General features: G+C 37.4%; 2 protein-coding genes across 3 annotated transcripts; one reads left to right on the top strand and one right to left on the bottom strand.

The window, feature by feature from the left end:
• The first annotated feature begins 378 nt into the window (after positions 1–378).
• On the top strand, positions 379–7,204 carry IRAK4 (interleukin 1 receptor associated kinase 4). Of its 2 annotated transcripts, none has more exons than XM_053463370.1 (12): positions 379–711; positions 1,235–1,404; positions 1,609–1,754; positions 2,296–2,442; positions 2,862–3,022; positions 3,516–3,580; positions 4,069–4,183; positions 4,515–4,624; positions 5,163–5,346; positions 5,642–5,704; positions 6,543–6,701; positions 6,827–7,204. In XM_053463370.1, exons 2-12 carry the CDS (start codon positions 1,244–1,246, stop codon positions 6,872–6,874), a joined length of 1,359 nt encoding a protein of 452 aa, XP_053319345.1. In that variant the 5' UTR covers positions 379–711; positions 1,235–1,243; the 3' UTR covers positions 6,875–7,204. The 2 variants fall into 2 exon arrangements, with proteins under 2 accessions (XP_053319345.1, XP_053319346.1); XM_053463371.1 differs by having other exon boundaries at positions 389–409.
• A 3,390-nt stretch (positions 7,205–10,594) lies between these two features.
• Positions 10,595–22,535, bottom strand: TWF1 (twinfilin actin binding protein 1). Its single transcript, XM_053465357.1, has 9 exons — positions 22,436–22,535; positions 17,393–17,470; positions 16,784–16,962; positions 15,967–16,062; positions 15,738–15,842; positions 15,262–15,387; positions 13,649–13,799; positions 13,116–13,237; positions 10,595–11,854 (listed from the first exon to the last, which is right to left on the bottom strand). Exons 1-9 carry the CDS (start codon positions 22,458–22,460, stop codon positions 11,690–11,692), a joined length of 1,047 nt encoding a protein of 348 aa, XP_053321332.1. The 5' UTR covers positions 22,461–22,535; the 3' UTR covers positions 10,595–11,689.
• Between the last annotated feature and the right edge of the window lie 1,613 nt (positions 22,536–24,148).

The following is a 24,148-nucleotide window of genomic DNA, read 5'->3' as shown; positions in this document are numbered from 1 at the left end:
CGGCCTATATTCGAGCCAATACGGTATATAAACACTATATAAATGTTGCATGTAATTGGGTTATTCTTTACTGCTCACTTAATGGTTTAATATTTGTATAAGTACTATTTAAGTATGTAACTAATACCTGAAATATAGATTACTGCGAGCTTTATTATTAGGCTTCTGCTTCCCATAAGGGCGGACTGTTTCGGATCACGGATCTCCTAAGCAGCACATTTGTTTTATTTTGTTTGCACGCAGCATTATAATCTCTGACATGTTAAGCCCGATACCTGCCTCCTCTATCCACATGGAGCCGCTCTCCTATAGACACTTCCGCCAGCTCTCTCTATCCGGTCGCTTCAAGGGAGCCAATCACAGCGCCCGGCCGTGACGTCACCGGCGGTCTCTTAAAGGTACAGACCAGGTAAGCGCAGCGAGAAAGTTTGTGATCTTTCTTGCTGTTAGTTTGGGAAGTGTGTGTATGGGTAGGATATGGATCGGAGTTGGGTAACTGGTCACGTGTTGGCAGTTCAGTTTAGGTGAGGAGAGCTCGTATTCCAATCAGAGCAGCAGCAGGAAGAGGAGGCTGGCTCTGTGGATTTTCTCATATTGTGCAAGAAAAAAGGATGCGGAAATATCGCTGCGGGCTGATGGTTCGAAGCAGTGGATCTGGCTGGGCTAGTGATCTCCCGAGCCCTCCGCTGTGAGTTATACCCTTAGGAGCAGGTGAGTGGGGTGTCTGGGCTCCTGGGGCTCTGCGCCTGTCACAGCAGGGATCAGCTGTGGATCCCTTTGGCTTAATGATCGTGGGGATTCAGGCTTCCAATAGTTGGAGAGCAACCTGTTATCTACCCCGCTTTCCATTCCTCCCTTTGCTTTAACAAAATGCAGAAGGCAAGTTTGTTTCAAAGGAGGAACGTGTTAGAAGAAGAGGTGATCATCTAAAACTAGGGGGTCAGAAGCTTAGATTTATTGTTAGGGAGTTTTATTTTACTCAGAGGGTGGAGTAGGCCTCCCAACATTAGTGAAAGAAATGAATACAGTAAGGGATTCGAATTGAGGTTCAATGTTTCTGTATAAATGTAAAACCTTCCTTGGAAAATCATTATCTTGTGGTATTGCTTAAATATTTCAGCTTTCGTTTTAATTGTCTGTCATCCCAGAAGACCAATATGTACCACAAAGCGCTGATACAACTACGCCTGCACAGTGGCATTTAATGAATATGTCTCATTTCTTTCCACTTTAGGATACTGAAATGAGTAAAGGCGTAACACCATCTACTTACGTGCGTAACCTTAATCTGGGGCTGATTAGGCAGTTGGCAGATTTTCTGGACCCTCAAGAGGGATGGAAGTCAATAGCCACGGACATATGGAAACCTTCGGGTGAAGCTAGATACACGCAGTTTCACATAAGGTAATCCTCGGGTGCTTATTTATGTAAGTACTTTTTATCATCCTAATAATTTTCCTCATTTAGGAGCGTTGGAAAAATATGAGCGGAATGCAAGCTTTGAGGAGATGGTACCAAGGTTATAGTCTTGGCACAATAGTATGTGATTTAGTATGTGAAATTCTACACTGGTGGTGATGATAAAACATACTGTTCTATTTTCTTTAGGCGATTTGAAGGAACCGTCCATAAGGGAAAAAGTCCTACGTGTGAATTGCTTTATGACTGGGGAACAACAAACTGCACTGTAGGAGATCTCACAGAGTTGCTAATGAAGCACAATTTCTTGACTGCTGCTTCTATCCTGCTTCCAGGTAATCATTTGCGGTGGCGTGTTGTAAGATCTAAACATTTCCCGCATATTTCTTGATAATGGCCAATGATTTGTCCTTTCGCAGTTCTTTTACTTGGCATATTGTTTGTAAAGACTGAAAAGAAAAGGCTGAAGTTGAAACTCATGCAGTATACCTCAGTAATTTCTAATGAAGTTACACAAGATGTATTCTTAAACGTGCATTTCATCCCTATTTTCTGCTAAAAATTCAAGAAAGAATAAAAGTATGATGCAGATGAGTCAAATGAGAGTTCTCATTTTCTACCTCCAGTGACTAAAGAATACCTGCATAATGAGTCCAAAATGCTTAAAAAGAAAAATTACAATTCTTGGGACTAGATAGTTAGTTACTTTAAGATTGTGTTTAGGAAGTATTTTGGCAGGTTTGTTTATTTATTTGTTTGTCATTAATTATTGCTGTTTATTCAGTTTGTACCAAGTATATAGACTGGTAAACTACATATATTTGATAATAAATAAATATATATATATTAGTTAATATCTTCCCTTTGTTCCTACAGATCTACATAAAAGCCCCACGTATTCCAATGTAACAGTGCCTGTAGGCGGTGACAGTAAAGTACCATGTCCGGAACATGTTATTAAGAAAGAGCATAATATTCCTATGTGTGACAGCACAAGTCCAGAAGAAAATGACAATGATACAGGTAGATATCAAAACGTAATGAATAGTTCATTCAAAACTTACTCGACGGGTCCAGCAGCCAAAAGAGACGGCATATGGCCCTTCTTCCTATCGAGGCTCCTGATTTACCCTTTGTGGGATGTATGTGAAAGTTGGCTTTCATTGTTTCGATTCCGCTAGCAGTATTCTGTTTGTACTTTTTTTTAGATTTATACTACTTCATTCAATTCAGTTAAACAATATTTTAAGATGTATTCTAAATTCTTCATTCATTTTTTTGATTTTTTAACCTTTTTTATTTATATATTTATAGAAAAAGTCTGTTGTGTTTTTGTGATTTTTTTTTTTCCCTGGTTCTCAGCACTTCATTTTTAATCTAAAGGATTTTTTGTCCCTGTCTTGTAATATATACATTTTCTAGTGTTTCTTTTTATATTACAGGTTACACTACTTTTGCATTTAGTGAGCTGCAGAGAATCACAAATAATTTTGATGATCGATCCCTCGGTGAAGGAGGACATAAAGTGGGAGAAGGAGGTTTTGGAACTGTTTTCCTGGGAAAAGTAAACGACGAAATGGTTGCTGTGAAAAAACTAAGCGCTGTAAGTACTCTAAGCTTTTTATTGAAGGCAGCTGAATATTTTATGTGAATCCTTTGAATATTCTGAAACCACAGATTAGCTGCCAATTGTGCCTGCAAATATATTTCTCCAGCATGTGTATACCTGTAAAAGGTATAGGCAGAGCAAAAATCTAGTAAATGATTTAAAAAAAAAAAAGGTACGGCACAAACATTATATTATCATATTTCACATTGTGCAAATGATTGAACTATGGATTATGCAAAGTCACGACTTGCTGGAATAATGTGCCGTGGTTGGCCCTTCAAACTTTATAGTCAGGTTGGTGAATTGAACCCCAAACTCTGCGGCAACCTCAACTACCAAATCTTTAGTGAACAAATGAAATGTGATTTTTGTGTATGTTATTTAATTTACTGGGTTTTTTTTCTGTGTTGGCTTCTAATGATTTGATCTTTAGAAATACAGGATATGTTATTTTGCTATATGTACATATACATTTTTTTCTTTATAGCTGCTTGATGCTAGTATTCAGGAGCTGGAAAATCAGTTTGATCAAGAAATTAAAACAATGGCAAAGTAAGTATTAGTATCATGGAGCTGCTGTACGTTTTTAAACGGACCTACTCAAACGTATTCCAAAGAGAAGGTACCATTATTGAATGAATTTGTAGAGAGCTGGTCCTAGACTTGTGGATGTAAAGTTTTACTCCAGGAGAGCAGGGATTTCCCTTTTTTTCCCCTTTGTACGGTCCGCTGCTATGACTGTACGCAGCCCTAGTCCCATTCTTCAGTGGTCCAGGAGTAGGAGGGGAAGTGGACACTGCTAAATGCTGCTCCCCTCTCCAGACTCGGAGAACCAGTGCATTACCTGGAGACTCTGTGTCTAACTCAGAGAGTTCCCAGGTTATATCATTCTAGCAAAGTACCTGATGTGTTTGTGTTTTTTTATTTTTGTTTTGTTTTTCTGTTCTTCATTATATACCAAAACTTAACACTGCTTTTTCAGGACTTCTTATTTTCTATTAATATTTGTTAATGTTAACATTAAAATCTGTTTTAATTAGGTGCCAGCATGAAAACCTTGTAAAATTGCTGGGGTATTCCAATGATGGTGGACATTACTGCCTTGTTTATATGTATATGCCTAATGGTTCGTTACTGGACAGGCTGGCTTGTATGGTAAGTGTATGCTGTGAGACCGCAGCCAGCAACAATTGTGTAATAAATCCCTTGTATTGGAAGGATATCTTATGTTCAATAAGGGATGTTAAGCATTGGATACTTGCTCCTGTTGTAAGGCAGTTACTATTAGGGGGATATTATTTATTATTATTTAGATTTGGTTTTCAACAAGCAAGCCAAAAAAGATAGTCATCATGTTGCTGTGGGATATGTTTATGCCCCTAGCATTCTATTTCTTCCAAGTAAAAACAAAAATGCTTGCAAGTAAAGTTACGGCGCTGAAAATAATGATGTTATATGGTGCTTATTTACTACATGTATATTGCAGAATGGCACACCGCCTCTATCCTGGCAGATAAGATGTGATGTTGCATTTGGGACAGCAAACGGAATAAAGTATTTGCATGAAAATAAACATGTCCACAGAGATATTAAAAGGTATGTATGCTGGAAAAAAATAACTGAAGACTGCACAACTTTACTAAACATCTATATTGTTGTAATGCTTACCCTATATTTTTTTTTTTTTTATTGCTGTAAAAATAAACATATTGTACAGCAAAACTATTTTTTTTTAATAAAAAATAATTTTAGAAAGCAACATATCTGTATTTAAAATCTATTTGTGTTTTATTATCTTTTACCTGCACAGGTTCAAAATATTCCTGTGCTCAGAATAATAATATTACTAAAGTATATCTGTAACAGGAGATGAGAGGATCTTATGAAGAAAAAAGCTAATTTTGTCCATTAAACATCAAATGGCTCAGAAATACAGTGTAGGAGTTGTTAATGTTGTAAATAACTATTATAACTGGAAATGGCTTTTTTAAATGGAATATCTTCATAGTCAATCATCATTCGGTGTTCCAATGGCACTTTCTGTTAGCTAGGGTGTGTGTGTGTGTATGACTGGAAGGAGTCGGTTAAACGGGGAGGTTTCTTTACTGAAGATATATATTGTTGTCTCTTCTAGTGCAAATATCCTGTTGGATTCTGCCTTTGTCCCCAAAATTTCAGATTTTGGGCTTGCAAGGGCAACTGGGCAATTGACAAAGACTATGATGACAGAAAGAATTGTTGGGACCACAGCATACATGGCCCCTGAGGCTCTACGAGGAGAGGTGACTATCAAGTCCGACATTTTCAGCCTTGGTGTGGTGAGTATTCCGGGTTGCACTGTGAGAATAATGTTTGACTGTACAGGTAGTCTAGGTTGTCATGGTTGAACACAAAAATGTAAGTTAATTCAATCTAGATCAATGTGCAAATACTAAATTCAATTCCATAAACAAATGATAAAGAGTTGAAACACTTCCACTGATTTCCCTCATACTACCTCAAGTCTTTCTTGAGTTGGTCCTTCATAATGTATAGCTTTGTCACTGAGATGGTGTGTCGTGCAACTGCCATTTAATGACCCCAGTTACTTAGGAACATTGTATTATTTTATAGGTACTGTTAGAAATAATTTCAGGACTTGCACCAGTAGATGAAGATCGAGACCCTCCATTACTGGTAAGTACTTTTGTTTTTACCTCTTGTATCTTCACAAAAACTGCAGGAATTACAGGGACCTTAAATCCCAAATGTGATTCATTGCCAACGCTCGGTTTTTATTACTGATTGTAGATCTAATTTACTACATAAAACTTTGGTGCAATTTGTTCAAGTATATTTAACAGTGCCGTGTTGCTAATTAATGTGCTCAAGTGATCGGCCTTCACAAACCTACCAAGTAGTTCAACAAAGATCTATATAGTGTTCACGCTGCTTAAGGGGCATTTAAAATGTTAAATGGCCATCTATTTCACAAATAAAATGTTAATGTGCTCTCCAACAATTTATTTTAGCAAAAAATTGTGAAGCTCTTACAAAAGGAAGTTATGAAGTTGTCAAGCTCTCTTTTGGCACCTACATAAGCATTTTGGACATGCTATAGTCCTTATAATGCTTGTTGTTTGCCAGAAATATTCAAATTAATTAAATAAGCATAAAAAAATTTCAGAGTGAGTCCTTCCATTCCCTGGACTTTCACATAGAAAATATTTTCAATGTAGAATTGTCCACACTTTTTTAAGGTCTTCTGCTGTAGTCCCTTTTTAAGGGCTTCTGCATCTGATGCTTAGTTCATTTTATTTTATACAGAAACCTCATTGCCATAGGTCCAACAAACAGGGATATTAGTCTTTATAATACTAATATTAAAAGGTTTTTAATTTTTTGATTGGTCCAACACTTTGTATTCTGCGATTGGGTAGGGTATGTTTTCTAAACGGTTATTGACTGCTATGCTGTAAGGTGGTTTCTTTAAACTGTTACTTATGTTTTTGAAAACTCATGTATATTTCTTCAGCTTGATATTAAAGAAGAAATTGAGGAAGAAGAAAAGACTCTAGAGGAGTATGTTGACAAAAAGATGAAAGATGTACATTTTAAGACACTGGAAAAAATGTATTCAGTTGCAAGTGACTGCTTACACCAAATGAAAAATAAGAGGCCAGATATCAAGACGGTAAGTATGTCTGTGTATACAGAAATTATTCAATGTTTATGCTTTAGGGATGCCTAACTAGCCTACAAATTCTATATGTTCTATATTGCATCTTATAACACTTTGATTTGAATTTGATTTTATAGGTTCTACATGGGCTGGAGTGCATAAAGACCACCCTTTCTGGTTCCTGATTTCTCAGAGCTATATGTATTAAAAAAGAAAGCTGTAATACAAGTTGTTATGGTTCTCTTCTTGCAGAAAAGTACAAATGTGGCGTTACACATTGTTCGCACAAAATAAATGTTCAGGTTTATGGAACGTGGATTATGAAAGTTGTGGTCTAACAATGAAGCACTATAATCATTCAACTAAACGTACTGAACACAGTACTAGCATTAAATTCCATGCTTTTGTCTGTCCTTATAACCTGTTACCTCGTAAGAAAACATTTTGTTATGGTTGTATTGATATTCATATTTATTTACATTCTTTTAAAGGAAAAAATAAAGTTTTAATAAAAACTGTTACATTTTCCATCCGTCATGAGACAGGTAAGACCACTTTACTCTAAACACACACACAAATGTACTGCGTTGTACAATGGGAGATTGGAGCCATGCCACAGATTTAACTATATGTTATACAGGCCAGTTAATCTCACTTGAAGAAGAAGCTCCCTGGTGTCGGCTCTTCATAACGCACGGGTCAGGGTGCTGAAACGTTAAATGTTCCAGGTAAGGCATGGGTTAATGAATGGCATGCTTGAGTCAAGTACTGGTTTGACAGATTTAGAAATGCTAAAATAAAACACCCTCTGATCTAATGCAGTATATGAATAACTGCTTATATTTTTTCTTAATTTAGCAGTTATTCGCAAAATTAAATTTTGAAACATACATCTAATTTGTACTCATTTCAACTTGTTTCATATTAGTGTAATTTATCCTTTGCAGTTTTTATAACCCTGCCTCTAAATTGGTAACATTTAGGTATATTGAAATGTCAATCAAGTGATCCTGGCAATTTCCCTGAAGAAGTATGGCCTCTTAAGATTTGCCTAATTAATAATCCAGTGGAATACTTTATAAAGATGCTGAATTTAACACTATATGACCATAAATATGTGGACACGTGACCATCACACCTATATGGGCTTGTTGGAAATCTGATTCCAAAACCATCTGCATTAATATGGAGTTGGTGTACCACCGTTGTAGCTGTAACAGCCTTTGCTCTTCTGTGTAGGATTTCCATAAGATTTTGGAGTGTTTCTGTGGGAATGTGTGCTCAATCAGCCAAAACAGCACTTGTGAGGACAGGCACTAATCATGGATGAGAAATGTTGTCTGACGATAGGTGTTCCGTTTCAAAGGTTTTCAGGTTAAGGTCAGGGCTTGAGTTCTTCTGCACCAAACTTTAAAGGCACAGTTATGCTTCTACAGGCAAGGGCCTTCCCCAAACTGGTGCCTCAATAGTCTAAAAAGTATTTTGTGTATATACATAATATACATTACCCTTCACTGTAACTAAGGGGTCGACCCTGAACCCTAAAAACCAGCCCAGGACCATTATCCCTCCTCCACTAAGCTTTACAGTAGACATTATGCATTCCGATAAGTAGCGTTCTCCTGGCATCCACCAAACCCAGATTTGTCAGGCTTCTAGATGGTGAGGTATTGGTCATCACTGCCGAGAACACATTTCCACTGTTCACTGAATCTACTGGAAGTGTAGAAACCCACTTTATGAAGCTCCTGTTGCACATTGCTTGTGCTGATGTTGCTTCCAGAGGCTGTTTAGAGGTTTGTAGTGAGTAATTCTACAGAACACAGTTGATTTTTACATGCTTCAGCACTTGGTACCCCCGCTTTGTGAGTGTGTCTGGTCTACTTCTTGGCTAAGCTACTGTTACTAGATGCTTCACAATAATAGCACTTACCTCGGACCAGGGCCGATCTAACAGGATGGAAGTTTAATCAAAAGACTACCGGCAAAGGTGGCATCCTGTGGTAGGGCAAAGTCACCGAGCTCTTCAGTGTGACCCATTCTACTGCCAATGTTTGTCGATAGAGATTGCCGCCTATGTTCTTGATTTTTTTTACACCTGTTTGCTTGTGGCTAAAACCCAAACTTAATGAGGAGGGGTGTCCACATACTTTTGGCCATATAATGTATGTAGAAGTAGAATAGTCATGAAGGCTATACAGTATCCACCAGGCTTTCCAATTACTCAGTCATTTACATAATTTTATGAAATGTTAGAGCAGGCCATCTATTTATGGCTGGCTGCTTTGTCCTACTTTTAAATTAACTAACTGGTTTCAAAACTGTTACAATACCAGTAGGAGTTGGTATAGATCCACAAAAATATAGTTAAAAAAAAACCATGCGAAATGTCCACTTAGCATCACCCTGAAAAGAAAGCGTATAATAAATCGGACACTTAGCTACTGCTTTAACAAGTTGTTTGTTTATTAATATATATTCATCACTGTTTGAAAAGTAGTTTTCAAATGCATTCTAATTGTTCAGCAACCACAAACAAATGGAGTTACGGAAGACATTTTTCAAACATTTTACTTGCGGATTGTGAAAATCTGCCCTGAACTGGCCACAAGTAGAATAAAAAGCACTGCTTTCCCATAAGTGTTTGAAATGTAAATTATAGGTACTACAAATAAGATTGTTTTACAATGTAGCAGAATTCACAGTCAGCAAAGTACCTATATCCAAACAAAATCTGGTTGAATGATCGGGTTTAATCATAATGCCATTCCCTGTCGAATTTAAACATTTTCAGGAGCATAACTAACTTTTTATTATCAGTCTTAAGGCTGATTACGACATAATGAAAATATGTTGACTAGGACCTCTATAATATTCAGCACCTTTATGAACGTAGATCTAAACAACCTGTAGTTGCACATTGGCTTTATAGCAAAATAATAGATTTTATTTTAAAAACCTTATAAACAGCTGAGCTCTAAGACATATTGGTTTAAAATGCATAACCTATTTCATGAATGGGACAGGTAAATGAAATGGTCAAGATAAATGGAAGCTTTAACAATTATTTAAAATGGCCATCCAGTAGAGTTGGAATAAGGCAGATTTCCTATTCATATACCGGTGCTAATCTGTAGACACAGATCATTGGTACACTAAATAAACTGAACTATGAAATGTCCTAGTTGGGAAAGGTTCACTTCTAAGGGGAGGCCCCATAGAAAATATTTGTCTTAAGCATAATATACTGAGCCATACGCAGTAGTGTAGATTAGCATTGAGAAAATCTCATTTTATTCCAATAAACTTTATCTGCAGTTTGGAGGCAGCCATCATTGTCACTTGTGTAATATTTTGGATGACTTTCCCTGCTCAAACACTAGAGAGAGCTTATTCATTATGGCAATGATGTCTTATTTACATACGTTTTCAGCTGATTAATTAAAAACCGACAGTACACATGTCTAGTAGAAAACAGAGCTGGAATACATACAAATGACTAATAGGTAGTGGTCTGAAAACATTATCAAAAAACAAGAATGGGTTAGGGTAGCCAAAAGCAGCCTTGGCTTTAAGGCATTAAAACTACAATACGGACACACTTAGGTGATAGCACCCAAACAGCCAGAGCGTTTTGTAGACCTTTAAAATGTGGACGACAACAGCAGTACATAAAAGCTACTTCACTGAGACAGACCAGCTAGAGGATACACATGGCTACTATTGCTTTGTGTAAAAATCTTCAATAAAGAGGACATACTACTAAACTACTAAAGAACCATTACCTCCCTTGGATTTATCCAACAATTTTTGCTGGCATATATGGTATTGCTTTTGTGCCGCAGCAGTTCCAATTTTCCAGCAAAGGCATATTTATTGTAAAAAGCCACACTCAGTAATAAGACTCTTGAAAAAAGTTTTGTTATTTTTATTTTAATGGTTGCACCAGGCATCCACTCATCACATATGCACGTTTAGTTTTTTTTTGTTGTCTTTTTTTTTTTTTTTTTACATAAGAAGTTAGTATTTCAAAAAAGCTTCATTGTGCAAAGAGGAATTTAAAAACCCAATAGTGTTATTGCTATTATTTAGATTTAAGAATCAAAGAAATGTATTGCATATTATGATCTATCACTTAGAGTGAATCAGGTCTTCCGACTTCAATATTTTGACACTAAAGTGCATCACTACAGTGTATTGCAGCGTAGCAAAGACAAAAGGACTGAAAAAATAGTATATACTATAAAAGTTATTTTTATATAATAGTATATTTTTCTCCTGTAATTATTGAAACAGACTGGGCTGTGTAATGCACAGTGTAAGGTATATACACACTAGAAAGAGGACTACACATACTAGTATAAACCATTGATGATATATTAAAACATGGGTCTCTTGCAAGGAATCAACCAGTTGTATCCATTTCTACATTTAGACCAGTTTAAAAATATAGCAATATATATCGCTCAGGTATACATTCAAATATAATTCTTGTACTATTTCCAGTATGTGTTTTAAGGGTATACCACTGATTTAAAGTAGTATTACCCTTATTCAAATTGTTAATTGCAAATAATTTGCACCAATGAACCGGTCAATGATTCTATGAACCATACTAAAATTGTTCATATTGCTATTTTAATAAATCATAATAAACTAGTTCTCTACAGTTTAGAGATGTTCATGTGCTGACCAAAGGGAGTGTATGCATGGTTTTTAACAGGAGGGTTTGCCTGTCAGCATGTGAACCCTTATATCTGTGGCTTCTTAAAAGAAAGAAATGGATAGTATACGAAGGCAAATCACTAAATCTAATGCTTAAATGGGAGCAATGTGTGTCAAAACCTTCAAAACCTTTCATGATTCTTAAGTGAGAATGTTGAATGTGATGGAGGGGGGAATTTCTTTCCTTTTTTTTTTTCTTTCCTTCCATATAAGAACATAGGTGTGGAATGATTACAGTCCACAAGTTCCAAGCCCGATGACCCACCGCTCGAGATCTAGTCTGTTTCAGGTTCTGCTGGACCGCGAATCAGCCGCCGGATGCCTCTCTTCCCCGCTGGTCCCTTTGGCTTAGCGAAATTCTGCTTGTGTGCTTGCTGCTTTGGGTGTACTTCCTCATAGAGAAAATCTGAAGTCAGTTCATCCCCATTGTCGATCTCCATCTATACGAAAATACCACAAGGTTTGCTAATTAGTAAAAGGAAAGCATTCAGCGCATACATCAAAAAGATTAAAAAAATAATTTAAAATTCCATACAGATGGATAAATGTTTCACATAGCTTGTACTAACAGCTGGTTTTATAACAAGGTGTAAAATGTGGCTTCTCACAGTGGTATGATTAAGTTACCGAAACCAAAGCAATGACAACACGTTATTTATATTCATTAGGATTTTGCAGCGACACTAATCAGGCAAAACAATTCACTGAAGCTGGATTGTTTGAGTTTTGCATGAGCAACATTTCCCTAGGGAAATTAAATGGGGCAAATCAACTTCATGCAAATATCTTTTAGCCGCATAAATAGTATACTGTGCGGTATACACAAAAGAAGGTCTGGTGGCACTTGGGTATTGAAAGCAATGCCCAGAAGCTACATGAAGAAACGTAATATAGCATATCTTTATAAGGGTCCAGAAATATGGGACCAAATAGAATTTATTGTAATCCCTGGATTACATAATATTTACTCCTAATTATCTGACTAAAATCTGTATGTACCATGATTACATTTGAAACCTGTCTGGGCCCAGAACAGTGTGTGCTATGTTGTGGTCTATTGTGTAATGCAGTGAGGGGTTATACATCCAAGAACTCTTTTCTTGCATTCTAACAATAGTCAAATGTGTTTATTCCCAAACTGCTCTATACCATCAGGGGAGAGGGTGTGCTCTGAGGCTCTACTCTTTTGTGGAAGTTCACAGGGATGTCAGGTTCAGAAGTGGACGAAGAAAGAAGACACGAGGAGCAGCGGACGTACAAAGAAAGCAGAAAACAAGAAGATGTAAGAGAAGAAGCAGAGGAAGAAGACAGGGACATGGAGGAGGAGGTATGGAGATATTTAAAGAGAGCATGAGAGAGCTTGGGAGAAGGTGAATAAGAGTGTGAGAGTGAGTATAAGAAGAGTGTGAGTGAGTGGAGGGTGGAAACAACAAAATTCAAACAAAGATTCTGAGCTCTTCTCTTGTTTTTTTTCCATTGGGAGTCCCTCCTAGTTTTCGAAGATTCATATTTATCGACAAAATTTGTTTGTTTTTTTAAATTTTAAATTTGAGAAAACGGGAATGTGCTACTCTACCAAACAATGATTTGTATCATCTGGGCACTGGAAGTAACCCAAACTGTCCCTGCAGTCTGCAATGAAATCAATCATATGCACAATGTTATCAGTAGCACTAGTATAGAACAAGCAGATTGAATTACCTTTTTTGCTATTGAAATCTGCAGCTGACTTTCAATAGCATCCAGCAATGGGCTCTTGCAACTGGAGTACAACATTCGCTCACGTATACTGCATGTATATCCAGGCATTGAATAAATGAACACTGGAATAAAAATACAGAACAAATCAGTTATAAAACTAGTATGGAAACGGAGGATAAAAACCCTGCTATTTAATGCACTTAATATTTTCCTAGTTGTCTTGATTTGTACTTTAACCTTTTTCAAATGGACACATTATTATTCAACACAACTGCCAACATAGTTATGAATTTTTATTTCCGGGTAAGGCTCCAAAAAAAAATAAATAAATAAATAAAAAATTGCACGTTAATAACTCAATTTAGCACCTAATTAAAGAATGACAGAATCAGCTGCTTGGTTTTACTATTCGATAGTAATCCATCTTTGTTATAAGCCTGTAATATTCTATTTAACACAACATGGTGAAGCATAACATGAGAGGACATGCAATATATTATTTGGCAAAAAAAAATGCATGTAAAACACTATACCTATGGAGTCCAAATAATCTCCTTCGTGGGAATGTTTGTACAGGAAGAAGTGATATCGTGCTGCATCTTTTGGAATCCTCTTTGGTAGATCCTTCACTTCCGTATTAGTAGTATCCGCCAAAATGATAACTTCATTTTTTATATCAATTTGCTGTGGACAACAGTTTATGCAAAATTAATACTCAGTGATGTGTGGAAAAGACTGCCATTTCATAGGGTGGGAAGTGAATGCATGAAGTACTTGTCACCACAACTAAAGGGAACACTCCAGCCCATCAAAAGACAAATTGGTTTTTTTGTACAAATAAAAACACGAAAGATAAAAAGGCCAGCTACAGAAAATGGGCATCATAGCTCCATAACACACCTTGGCTCAGTGATGGAGCTCGGTTACTAAGGGAATAGCTACGTTGTATATGTAGCTGGTGTACGGCACAGTCTGATGTGAATACCAAAACTCCACATTACCAAATCGTATCGATGCATTGGAGAGGGTGTAGAATGGGGGTGGGGGGCATGCATAACCCTTTAGTTAGGTTACTTAGGTCACCAGGTGATCAGGAGAAGAAATTATACACCCACTATAGTCACTCTTTCTATCATTAGAACAGTTTCAACTGGTGATAGGATATACAGACTAGTCATGGCCAATCCTCATCTCGATGAGCAATGGTTTTACTTTCCAAAATCTACACAGTTTCAGAATTTCCTATACATTGTTTAGCTTGTCTGGCCTTACATTGTCCTAAATATTTGCAAGGGAACACAATACAGACAACCATACATTATCAGTTTACATTTCTCTCAGGTTTCAGGGATCACTTCACACTTCTGGTAATCCTGTGTTACACTGTAAGCTTGATACAGGAAAGCTCATATAGCCTATTTTTATGCAACCCAACCATTCTAAATCAAGTCTGGAATATTTATCATCAACTGGTTATAAACAAAACTATTCCTTAAAAACAAACCTATAGTTATCATGCCTACACCAAATTAATACTTGATTCAAAAAACTATTAGTAGTGCAAGTACAATATTTTTGACATTTTATCTCAAAAATATATTTTAGAATTTCTTTTAAAGTACAGCCTGTGATATACTTATCTGGGGAAACAGAACATAAACCAGTTAAACTAACGTATATTTAAAAGTCATAGGAGCATGTGCCACGTATCTGCTCGATATTGTCGCATATATATATATATATATATATATATATATATATATATATATATATATATATATATATAAATAAATATATAGAGGATTACTTAATACTCATGAGCAGGGAGTGGCTGGCTTTATGAAATATATACTTACCAAAAGATACAGGATATTTTCTTTATAGTATTATTTGTCGAAGTCCAAAATGTTACATTAATTATCAAGGGCAGTCCTCAGCAATTTATGAAACAATTAAATGCAGTATTTGAAAAACAAGAAAGATACTGATATATGCTATGTATGGTTATATATATATATATATATATATATATATATATATATATATATATATATATATATATATATATATATATATATATATGACACAGACACACACACACACACTGAACATGTTTCTATATGGAGAGACAAGCCGTGTAACTTACCAACTGTACATAGTTTAGTCTCTTGATTTTTAATTGTTCCAAAGCCTGGAATGCAGCTCTGTCTATGGGGAAAGCTATTCCCTGCAGTGTCTGGTGTTTAGTGTCTATTCCAACATCTGTTTGAGTCTGAAAAGTTACAGTCAAGCATTAGTACAGTTTGACATTAATCCACTAATGTATTCTTCATGTTTAAACATCGCAGTCATGGCACCAAAGTATCTCAAACCATAATAAATTATTATGTCTGTACCAAAATATGCCTTCGCAGTAAATTGAAGATTTTCACCCTAAACTATACAACACATAACTTTATACATCTATAACACAATACAACATAATTGCGTGTTTTAGGCAGTGTTGCCACAAATAACAGAAAAATTGGAATGATATGCCTTGAGTTGTGTTTTGTGTAAGAACGCTGCCAAGCATGGATGTATACAACCTAAAAAAACGTAGTCGACGTCCACTGACATTACCTCTTTAATCTTTATTTGCCTCAGCTCCTCTTCCGCTGTAGTGAGTGGGGCAGGAGCTGATTTGCAGGCCAAGTATTTCTTATATCCACTTAATGAAACATCATCCTGTGAGCAAACAGAATAAACACCAATCGATCATTAATAATAATGTGGCGCTTCACAAAAATAGCGCCACATTATAAACCACAGTAAACATCAAAATATTGTTTACGTGAAATAATGCACGTACTTTTACTGTTCCAAACAATTCTTCTTTTATATGTCCTCCTCCAAATTCTTTCTTAACAGTTGCTCTTGTTGCTGCATATAACATCTTTTGTCTGACCTAAAAAAATTGTATTGTATCCAAAGAACATTAATATAATGCAAAACCATCCCATTAATACATACACATGAATATAAATAGGTCCAGCATTTTAGAAATCTGACATAAAAAAATACACAAGTATCTCAGAAATCCCTGCATTTTACCATCCCATTTATGGGGTAAATGCAAAAGCCATTGTGCTATAGTCATAGTCAAAAAAACATAGTAAATCCACTTTAGTTAATGACAGTTAATGTGGTGAAGTCTACTGAACTGGTAACAAAAAGTGCAAAACGGTCTTAAAGAGCCCCCTCAAGCAACTCGCACAATTTTTTTTTATTATTTTAACCTAAATTGTTTTTCTTAGGCCCTTAAATAGCTCTGAATACTAGTGGTGGGTGATGGCAGTGGTGCAGCAATAAGTGAGCAGGTATTTATTTAGACTCAACCTCCAGAAGCACAGGCCCTGGCAAACAGTTTTTCTGGCTGCACACAAGGAACCAACAACAGAATGAGAAGACTTTGCACTCGCTTAAAGTTGTAAGAGTCGGGGGCACTGGGGACTTAACACGCATCACGTTACCCAGCTTTCCTGAGAAACGGCTTTATTCGCTACTGCTGTACAAGTGTTAATTTATATGTGAAATTATGTTACATGACCACCAACAATAAACATTACACATACAGGTCCAATGTGGTTTTGTTTTTTTTACTGTGTCTGCATGTGAAGCACGCTTACATGAGAGTAGTCTGGTGACCAAGCAATAAAAATCCACTCGTAGCCCTGTGCGTTCTGGGAATCCAGTCTATACAAAATATAGCAGGGCTGCTTGTCTTCTAACAGCGGCAGCATAAGAGAGTCATATTCTTTATCCCAGGAATGTACGGGCTTTTCACAGGCACTCACGGTCAGTTGCTCTAAGAAAAAAAAAGAAAAATATAACAAAGAAAAGCTAAATCAGGTAAAACACACACAAACATTATATATATATATTTGTATGGATAATCTTCCAGATACTGGTGACTGAATTTTAACAGCTAAAAACAAAGCAAGTTGATTCCTATGTATGTCTTGATTATCCATATGATGATCAGTCATGGCTTTGGCAGTCAATCACAAGAAAACAAATAAATATGTACAGAGATAATTGATCATAACAGCTATACCTACTAAACCTTCTACCTTCTAGAAGATACATACATAAAATTAATGGTTATATTTTGGAGTCATCCTGTGTTCAGTCAACACATTTTTTTTTTTATTAACCCCATCATCTTAGCTATACCTTTAGAAAGAGTTTAACAGAAATACACAGTAAAAATGACACGTATTAAAATGAAAACTAACCATCCTCAATATCAAGTTTCAGCAGCCTGTACTTTCCATTCCTGGCTTTTGCAAAGGTCTCCCTTACATCGTCACTCGCTGTGAACAGAAAGGCAATATTAGAGGTCTTATTATTATATGTGACATGCCGCTACTACTTCAAACACCTGTGACACTGCATGTCCTTGAATGTCCTCAGCAACTAGATAAAATGTAATTAAATAAAGTAGTTTTTTTTAACTGTAGTGTAAAAAAAATACCACCAAATTGCCCCAACTATGGAAAGATCAGTATTTCACAAGCTATTTCTACCAGTAATACACACACACAATATATATATATATATATATATATATATATATATATATATATATATATATATATATACATACAGACATACACACATACATATCTGTCAAGCACAGACATTTTCGGTAGGGCATTCTGAAACAAACTACTCAATAACCACCGCTTTTGCACAAAAGTTACTCCATTGAGTGATTCTTTATAAAACTTTATGGGCTTTGTTATCAGTGATCAGTTCTTCTTTACTACCATCCCTTCAGAAGCATTTAAAGAGACATTATTGCCCTTTTGTGCCCAAAGGGATTAGGGAAGGAAATACTTTTGAATATGTCTATTTATCCGGCTTTTATTGCTTTATGGTGTTCTACAATTGTATCCATAACATCCAAGATAAATCCCACTCCCTCCGCTTTGGAGATGATATCAGGTCACTAGGAGATAAGCTTTCTAGCGGCTTTCAATGGTTAACACTGGTTAAAATGTTGCAGGATTTATTTTGAATTGGTCTATAATGTCATAGTATCTGTCCTATCCTAGCTATTTAATAAATAGCTTTCCTACTCGCATTACCTTACTTCACTTTAATCACATTTCTTTGTCATTTTGTTAACGGCAAATAGCAATTCAGTCACATTAGTGAAAGGCCAATGCCATTCCTTTGCGCGGCATGCTATGTAAAGTAGATACAGGCCTTACACAACAATTGATACTGGTAAGGATTCCTTTAACATGTAATCAATCAGCCAAGCACCACGAGTAGTAATAAGATCAAAATGTTGTAGACTCCAGTTTGACTGCACTATATAGAAATATGCATTAAAGTATAGTGACCAGATGGTCCCTACAACCAAGGAAATGCAACCTGCGGGGCGTTATCATCTTTTATAGGTGTCTGAGGTTTAGAGAGAGAGAGAAATCTGTTGGCCTGAAGATGCCATCTAACCACGTGGCAGTAAATATGACCAGGCAATTGTTGCAACACATAGTTACATTACACAAAGTACAACCGTTTGGTTTTTTTCTGTAATCCCAGGCGATGTCTTTGTATTTACGGGACAATAATGTACAGCCAAAGAACGGTAGAGTGTTTACACTGTGTGTGAAGCGTGGAGTAAAGGTCCTGGGAGCGGTAACGTCTGATTAAGCAATAAGCAACAAAAGAGGACATCCAGGGTGGAACCAATTACTCATAGCCTTCGAAGTTCGTAAAGGCCAGAGAAGGACATTTTATCAAATACTGATAGCAGGGTAATCAAACCTTTAAGAACAATAAAAACAACCTTCCAAGTATAATAATGTGATTCCCAATAACATACATAGCAGTAGTTACTTTGTTTCCATACCGACATCACTAGTGACTGGTGGGTAAGATTGGAAGGTATCTACATTTTGGATCAGTTTTCAATATCTCCTGTTAGGGCCCCACAAAGAGCCCTCCATTCCAAGGACACCCATCTGTGATTTTGTGAGAGCAAAATTCAAAAGGAATATACACTGGTTTTCAATCCGGGGCAACAAATCGCCACAACACAAGCACCCCTTGTCCACCAACATTGTCCTGAACTGCTACATATAGACTCTGTGTCTGAGTTGACAAACTCCATAGAAGCTTCGGTTTCGCCACCACCGCACAGATGTAAATAACCTGTGGATTTATCTTTCACTAGGGCTGGGCAAACCTCAGGAGCGAAGTCACTGCTCCTAAACGTTGAGTGTTAGTTCCTAACTTTACCAGCTACCTTAAACTACCCTCTTTGGATACATCTCTACAACGCAAATAACTGAAAGACATCTCCCATCACACACATCAAACTGTAACAAGGGAACAAATAAAAACACCTGGCGTGTCCTATGTAAACATATCACATGCAATCACAGTCAAGAGCAAAATAGCCGTCTAGAAAAGATACAACCAAGTTACCAACACAAACATGATGACATGCTCTGCCCATGTCATTCATAAATACCCAGGACAGGGAAAGCAGGGCACATGCTGGCCAGCGTACAGAAACCCAACACGTGGTATGATACGAACACCCTTCTATTAAACACTAAGGGACGGATGGCAGTCTACCTTTAGAAACTTTTCTTTTTTGTGATCATAACACAAGCCATTGAGAACTTCCCTCCCTATCCACAAGACCAAAGCAATGTTAAGTAATCGATTCCCTGAGCATATATATTATCCATTGAGGAGGTTATATTGTTTACACGCGCAGGTGTAAGCTATGTTACATTTGGGACATATCACTTACAGCCCTGTTTTTAGAGCAGTCCGCTTGTACTGTTCACAAGATCACCACCTGGCTTAGCGGCAGCAGTTTCAGTGTCAGAAAATGACAACAGCCACATGTTACCTGCCCCTCCTGCACTCATGGGGTTATAGATATATATACACACATAGTATATGTGTTCTGAGATTACTACTGTACATAGACAGTGCGCCAGGAAAATGGGTGTATACAAAACAAAGCAAGAATACCATTGAAAAAGCACAAGTTTGGCGAGTGGCGGGCTAAGCAATACATGGCTATATGGAGTGATGGAGTCCCCAGTATTTATGCCTTAGATGTTTTTGTGAATGGTATTCACTGGCAATGCGCTGTTTTCTTGTTTTGTTTTGTGTACTTATTGGCCGTTATTATTCTAGCAGAAACCCGGGAATCTGAACGTGTATGATTTTAGGGCTGCAACAAATAATCGATAAAATCGATCATAACTGATAATGAAAATCATTGCCAACGAATTTCACTATCGATTAGTTGAATAGATTTTTATTGATTATAAATTAATATTTGCTGCTGAAACTTAGGGGAGGTGGGGGTTAATTTAGGGGCAGTTATGGTTGATGGGGTGTTTAGGGTTAATTTAGGGGCAATTATGGTTGATGGCATGTTTAGAGTTAATTTAGGGGCAGTTATGGTTAATGGGGTTGTTAGGGTTAATTTAATGCTGAGGACTGAGGGTTAGCTTAATTAATTTAATAAGGTTAACTTAAGGTGCAGTTAGAGGTAAAGGGGGGCAAACTAAGGGAAATCTAAATCCTGGGGCAGTGAAGATTAACCCTGTATTTATTTATAAAAGTATTGTGTCAGTGTGATGTGAACGGGTCTGTGAATCTATGAGGGCACTATGGGATATCTGGGGGGGGGTATAGGGCATATCTGGGGAGGAGGGAGTGACATATCTGGGGGTATAAGGCATACTGGGGTATAAGGCATATCAGGGGGCACAGTGGCATATCAGGGGGTATAAGGCATACTGGGGTATAAGGCATATCAGGGGGCACAGTGGCATATCAGGGGGTATAAGGCATACTGGGGTATAAGGCATATCAGGGGGCACAGTGGCATATCAGGGGGTATAAGGCATATAGGGTATATAAGGCATTTGTGGTAGACAGTGTGGCATATCTGGGGGTATGTGGCATATCTGGGAGGCAGTGTGGCAAGCCTGGGCTCAGATGTGCATATCTGGGGGGAGGGGCAGGTTGGGAAATAAAAACAAGAAATGCATTTTTAGCAAAGTTTTTTTTATTCTGCCGTTTGTTTTTAACATCCAGTTATTTTAAATAAATGAAAAATTAACATTTTTTTATCCGATTAATCGAAAAAATAATCGTTAGTTGCGGGCCTATATGCCTTATGCTTTTTTGTATATATATATATATATATATCTGCTATTTTACACAATCAAACTTTTTTCTTCTTTAACAAACCTCAGACGCCGGGTGGGGATGAGTGTTAAAAGGAACGGAAGGCTGTCTCACATGCACAGTTTAATCCCCTTTTAAGGGATTTCCCTTCTATACCAGACTCAGGCTCTGCATCTGGCTACAGAAGAAAGCACACATGCTAAGCCAAATCCCCCTTTTAGAATTTAATAGTTTTAAAACATTATTTAAAATATATTTTACTTTAAAGGGTTAAAGCTTCTTTGTATGCCTATCCCATGAATACTTAAATTAAATCCCCTCACTTCTGATGGGAGGCTGTTCCATGTATCTACCATCCACTAGGAAAATAAAAATCTCCTTATATTACACTGTAAAAGTCTGTTTGTAAACAGTTCTGCAGTAAATGCATTACTGTAATTAGCAGGGTGCATATAATCCACAGCAAGGCTAGGCATTGAATGCATTAAAATAATAAAACAAACAAAAATCAGCAATATTATATTCCACACCAAACAAAAGTTGTATTTTCTGGGGAATTAATTAAAATGAATGACCTACAAGCTTCCAGTAGTGCATTTTATGCATAAATGAGAATTGTCTCCAAAGATATATATATATATATATATATATATATATATATATATATATATATATATATATATATATATATATAGAAATATATCTATCTATATATATATATATATATATATATATTACCTGAAATAATTACTTTTTTTGCAACCCCTTTCCATGTGGTATTATTAAGAAATGATTCGCCTTACTATAATAAGCTGTACATAATACAGAGCACGCTTTATAGTTCTACATGCATTCATTTATTCAGTGCTCTGTCTAGCTCTACCTTTCCGTGGCTATAAGGTAACCGTAGGGTTAAACAGGAAGTCCGTGCACCTAGAGACAAAAAGAAGACATGCCTGGGGTAGTGACTGTTACTGTGTACTGGGGTCAATGAGGGAGGAGAAGGAAGTCCGCTAAGAGTCTCCAGCTACCCCGGTATAACAGAGTACCCCCGGGCCGTGGTGGGGTGAGTTGGTCAGGGGCTGGGTCCTGCCCGCACTCACCCTGGATGCCGGTCTGGTGAGACATGGTGAAAAGAAGACGGCGGCTGCGGCACACAGATCCCTCGGTACAATCCCCTGGAACCAGGAAGTGACTGCCGGCTCCAGCGGGATACACGTCATCACTTCGTGCGCTGGTTGCCTGGCGACCCAGGACTTGGGCACACAGACTGAGAGGTTAAGGGAGTGTGGCTCACAGTCAATCCTTGTAATCGCTGTACGTTTAACTTTGGGGGGCACGGAAAGTGCGCTCACGGGTGTGGGGGACACGTCCCCTCCTGCTGCCCCCTGACTGTCAGTATGTGTGTCTTCTGGGAAGCGCTCTCCACTTTCTCCATCCTCCCTCTTATATTTATGGCGTGGGGATGAAAGACTGTATTCTAGCCTTTATCAGTCTTTGCCGCTGACATTACGCATCTTGAATGGGCACAAGTCGCATACAGGTTTCTGCGTGTGGGTATTCCTTGCCCTTTCTCAGCTATTTTACTATGCATGGTCTTTCGTAATGCATCAGACGTAGCAGAGGCTACTGCAGTGAGGGGATTTAAACATGCATGTGATAGCCGTAAAGCTATACTGGGTCTAAGCTGAGACCAAGGACTACTTAAGATCTGAGTCTTTGCATCAGGAAAATGAGCAGCCTCTTGTATGGTTCTTATGTCCCAACAAGTGAAGAAAAATATTTGACATTTTAAGGTTACCAGATGGGCATTTGCCTGGTGGGCCTGCCTCCCATGTACAGTACATCTTCAGCCAATTCCATCTTTTATTATGGATGTCTGTAGGATTCACACAACTGCACTCTGCAAGCAAATGTAGCGGGTGGCAGTAAGGGATGATTTAAAACCCAGCAGGGGAAGGCTGGTAGCTTCAGGGCCTGGGAGCAGGTGAAGCCAAGTGGCGCAATCAACCCTTGCCACCCCCCCACTAACTTAAATGCATTGTCACATATTTTTACACACAGTCACATTTGCACTCATGCTAACACTTATTTACATTAATGCGTACACTCTCATGTTAACACACATACTCCCTCACACTTGCATATACATGTTCATGCTAACACACACATGTACACATTCATGCTCACAAACACTTATACATACACTCTCTAGCATACAAACAGTAAAACATACATACACACACCATCCCTTACACTCTCGCTTACACTCTTACCATACTCACCCCATTACCCCACCTGCACCTTTCTCTCTGCCTCACTTTCACCATGGGAGTCACATAACTGCGTGTTACGTGACTCAGGTCTGTTCCTTCTGGGAACGATCAAAGCATCCAGGTCAGATCGGTCCTTTGTGAACAATTTTGGACCAATATCCAGACTGTTCCTGCTGACATCAACTTACAACAAGCAAAATCTTTGTTGGTCAGCTCTAGAGTTCAGTCAGAATACGTTTCAGTCAAACAAACCGTTTGTCTATTTTGGTGGTAGCAAGTGGTGTCTAACACTATATAGAAATGGATGTTCACTCTTCCACATCCTATCTTCCTTATATTCAGCCCGTAAATAAACATTGTTAAAACCTAACCAGTCAGCAAATTAAACATTACAAATACCGTAGATGTGTATCAACACGGCTCTTAGATTTTTCCGGTTTTGACATCTTAACTTTTTTCAGCTACAAAAGGAGCAATTACGATTTTATCTTTTATACAAGATTTGTTCAGCCTTTGATGTATTTAACACGGCCACACTAA

This window comes from Spea bombifrons, chromosome 4, assembly GCF_027358695.1.
Source record: "Spea bombifrons isolate aSpeBom1 chromosome 4, aSpeBom1.2.pri, whole genome shotgun sequence".
NCBI lineage: Eukaryota > Metazoa > Chordata > Amphibia > Anura > Pelobatidae > Spea > Spea bombifrons.
This window is presented reverse-complemented; position numbering and strand designations above follow the sequence as displayed.

Excerpts from the sequence above, each read along its gene's own strand:
- IRAK4 (XM_053463370.1), top strand. The coding sequence starts at position 1,244 with ATGAGTAAAGGCGTAACACCATCTACTTACGTGCGTAACCTTAATCTG. Across the intron at positions 3,023-3,515 it reads CTGTGAAAAAACTAAGCGCT|CTGCTTGATGCTAGTATTCA; the intron begins GTAAGTACTCTA and ends TTTTCTTTATAG. Across the intron at positions 5,705-6,542 it reads ATCGAGACCCTCCATTACTG|CTTGATATTAAAGAAGAAAT; the intron begins GTAAGTACTTTT and ends ATATTTCTTCAG.
- TWF1 (XM_053465357.1), bottom strand. The coding sequence starts at position 22,460 with ATGTCTCACCAGACCGGCATCCAGG. Across the intron at positions 13,238-13,648 it reads AGATTATTTGGACTCCATAG|TGTTCATTTATTCAATGCCT; the intron begins GTATAGTGTTTT and ends TTTTTATTCCAG. Across the intron at positions 11,855-13,115 it reads AGATTTCAATAGCAAAAAAG|ATGGAGATCGACAATGGGGA; the intron begins GTAATTCAATCT and ends ATTTTCGTATAG.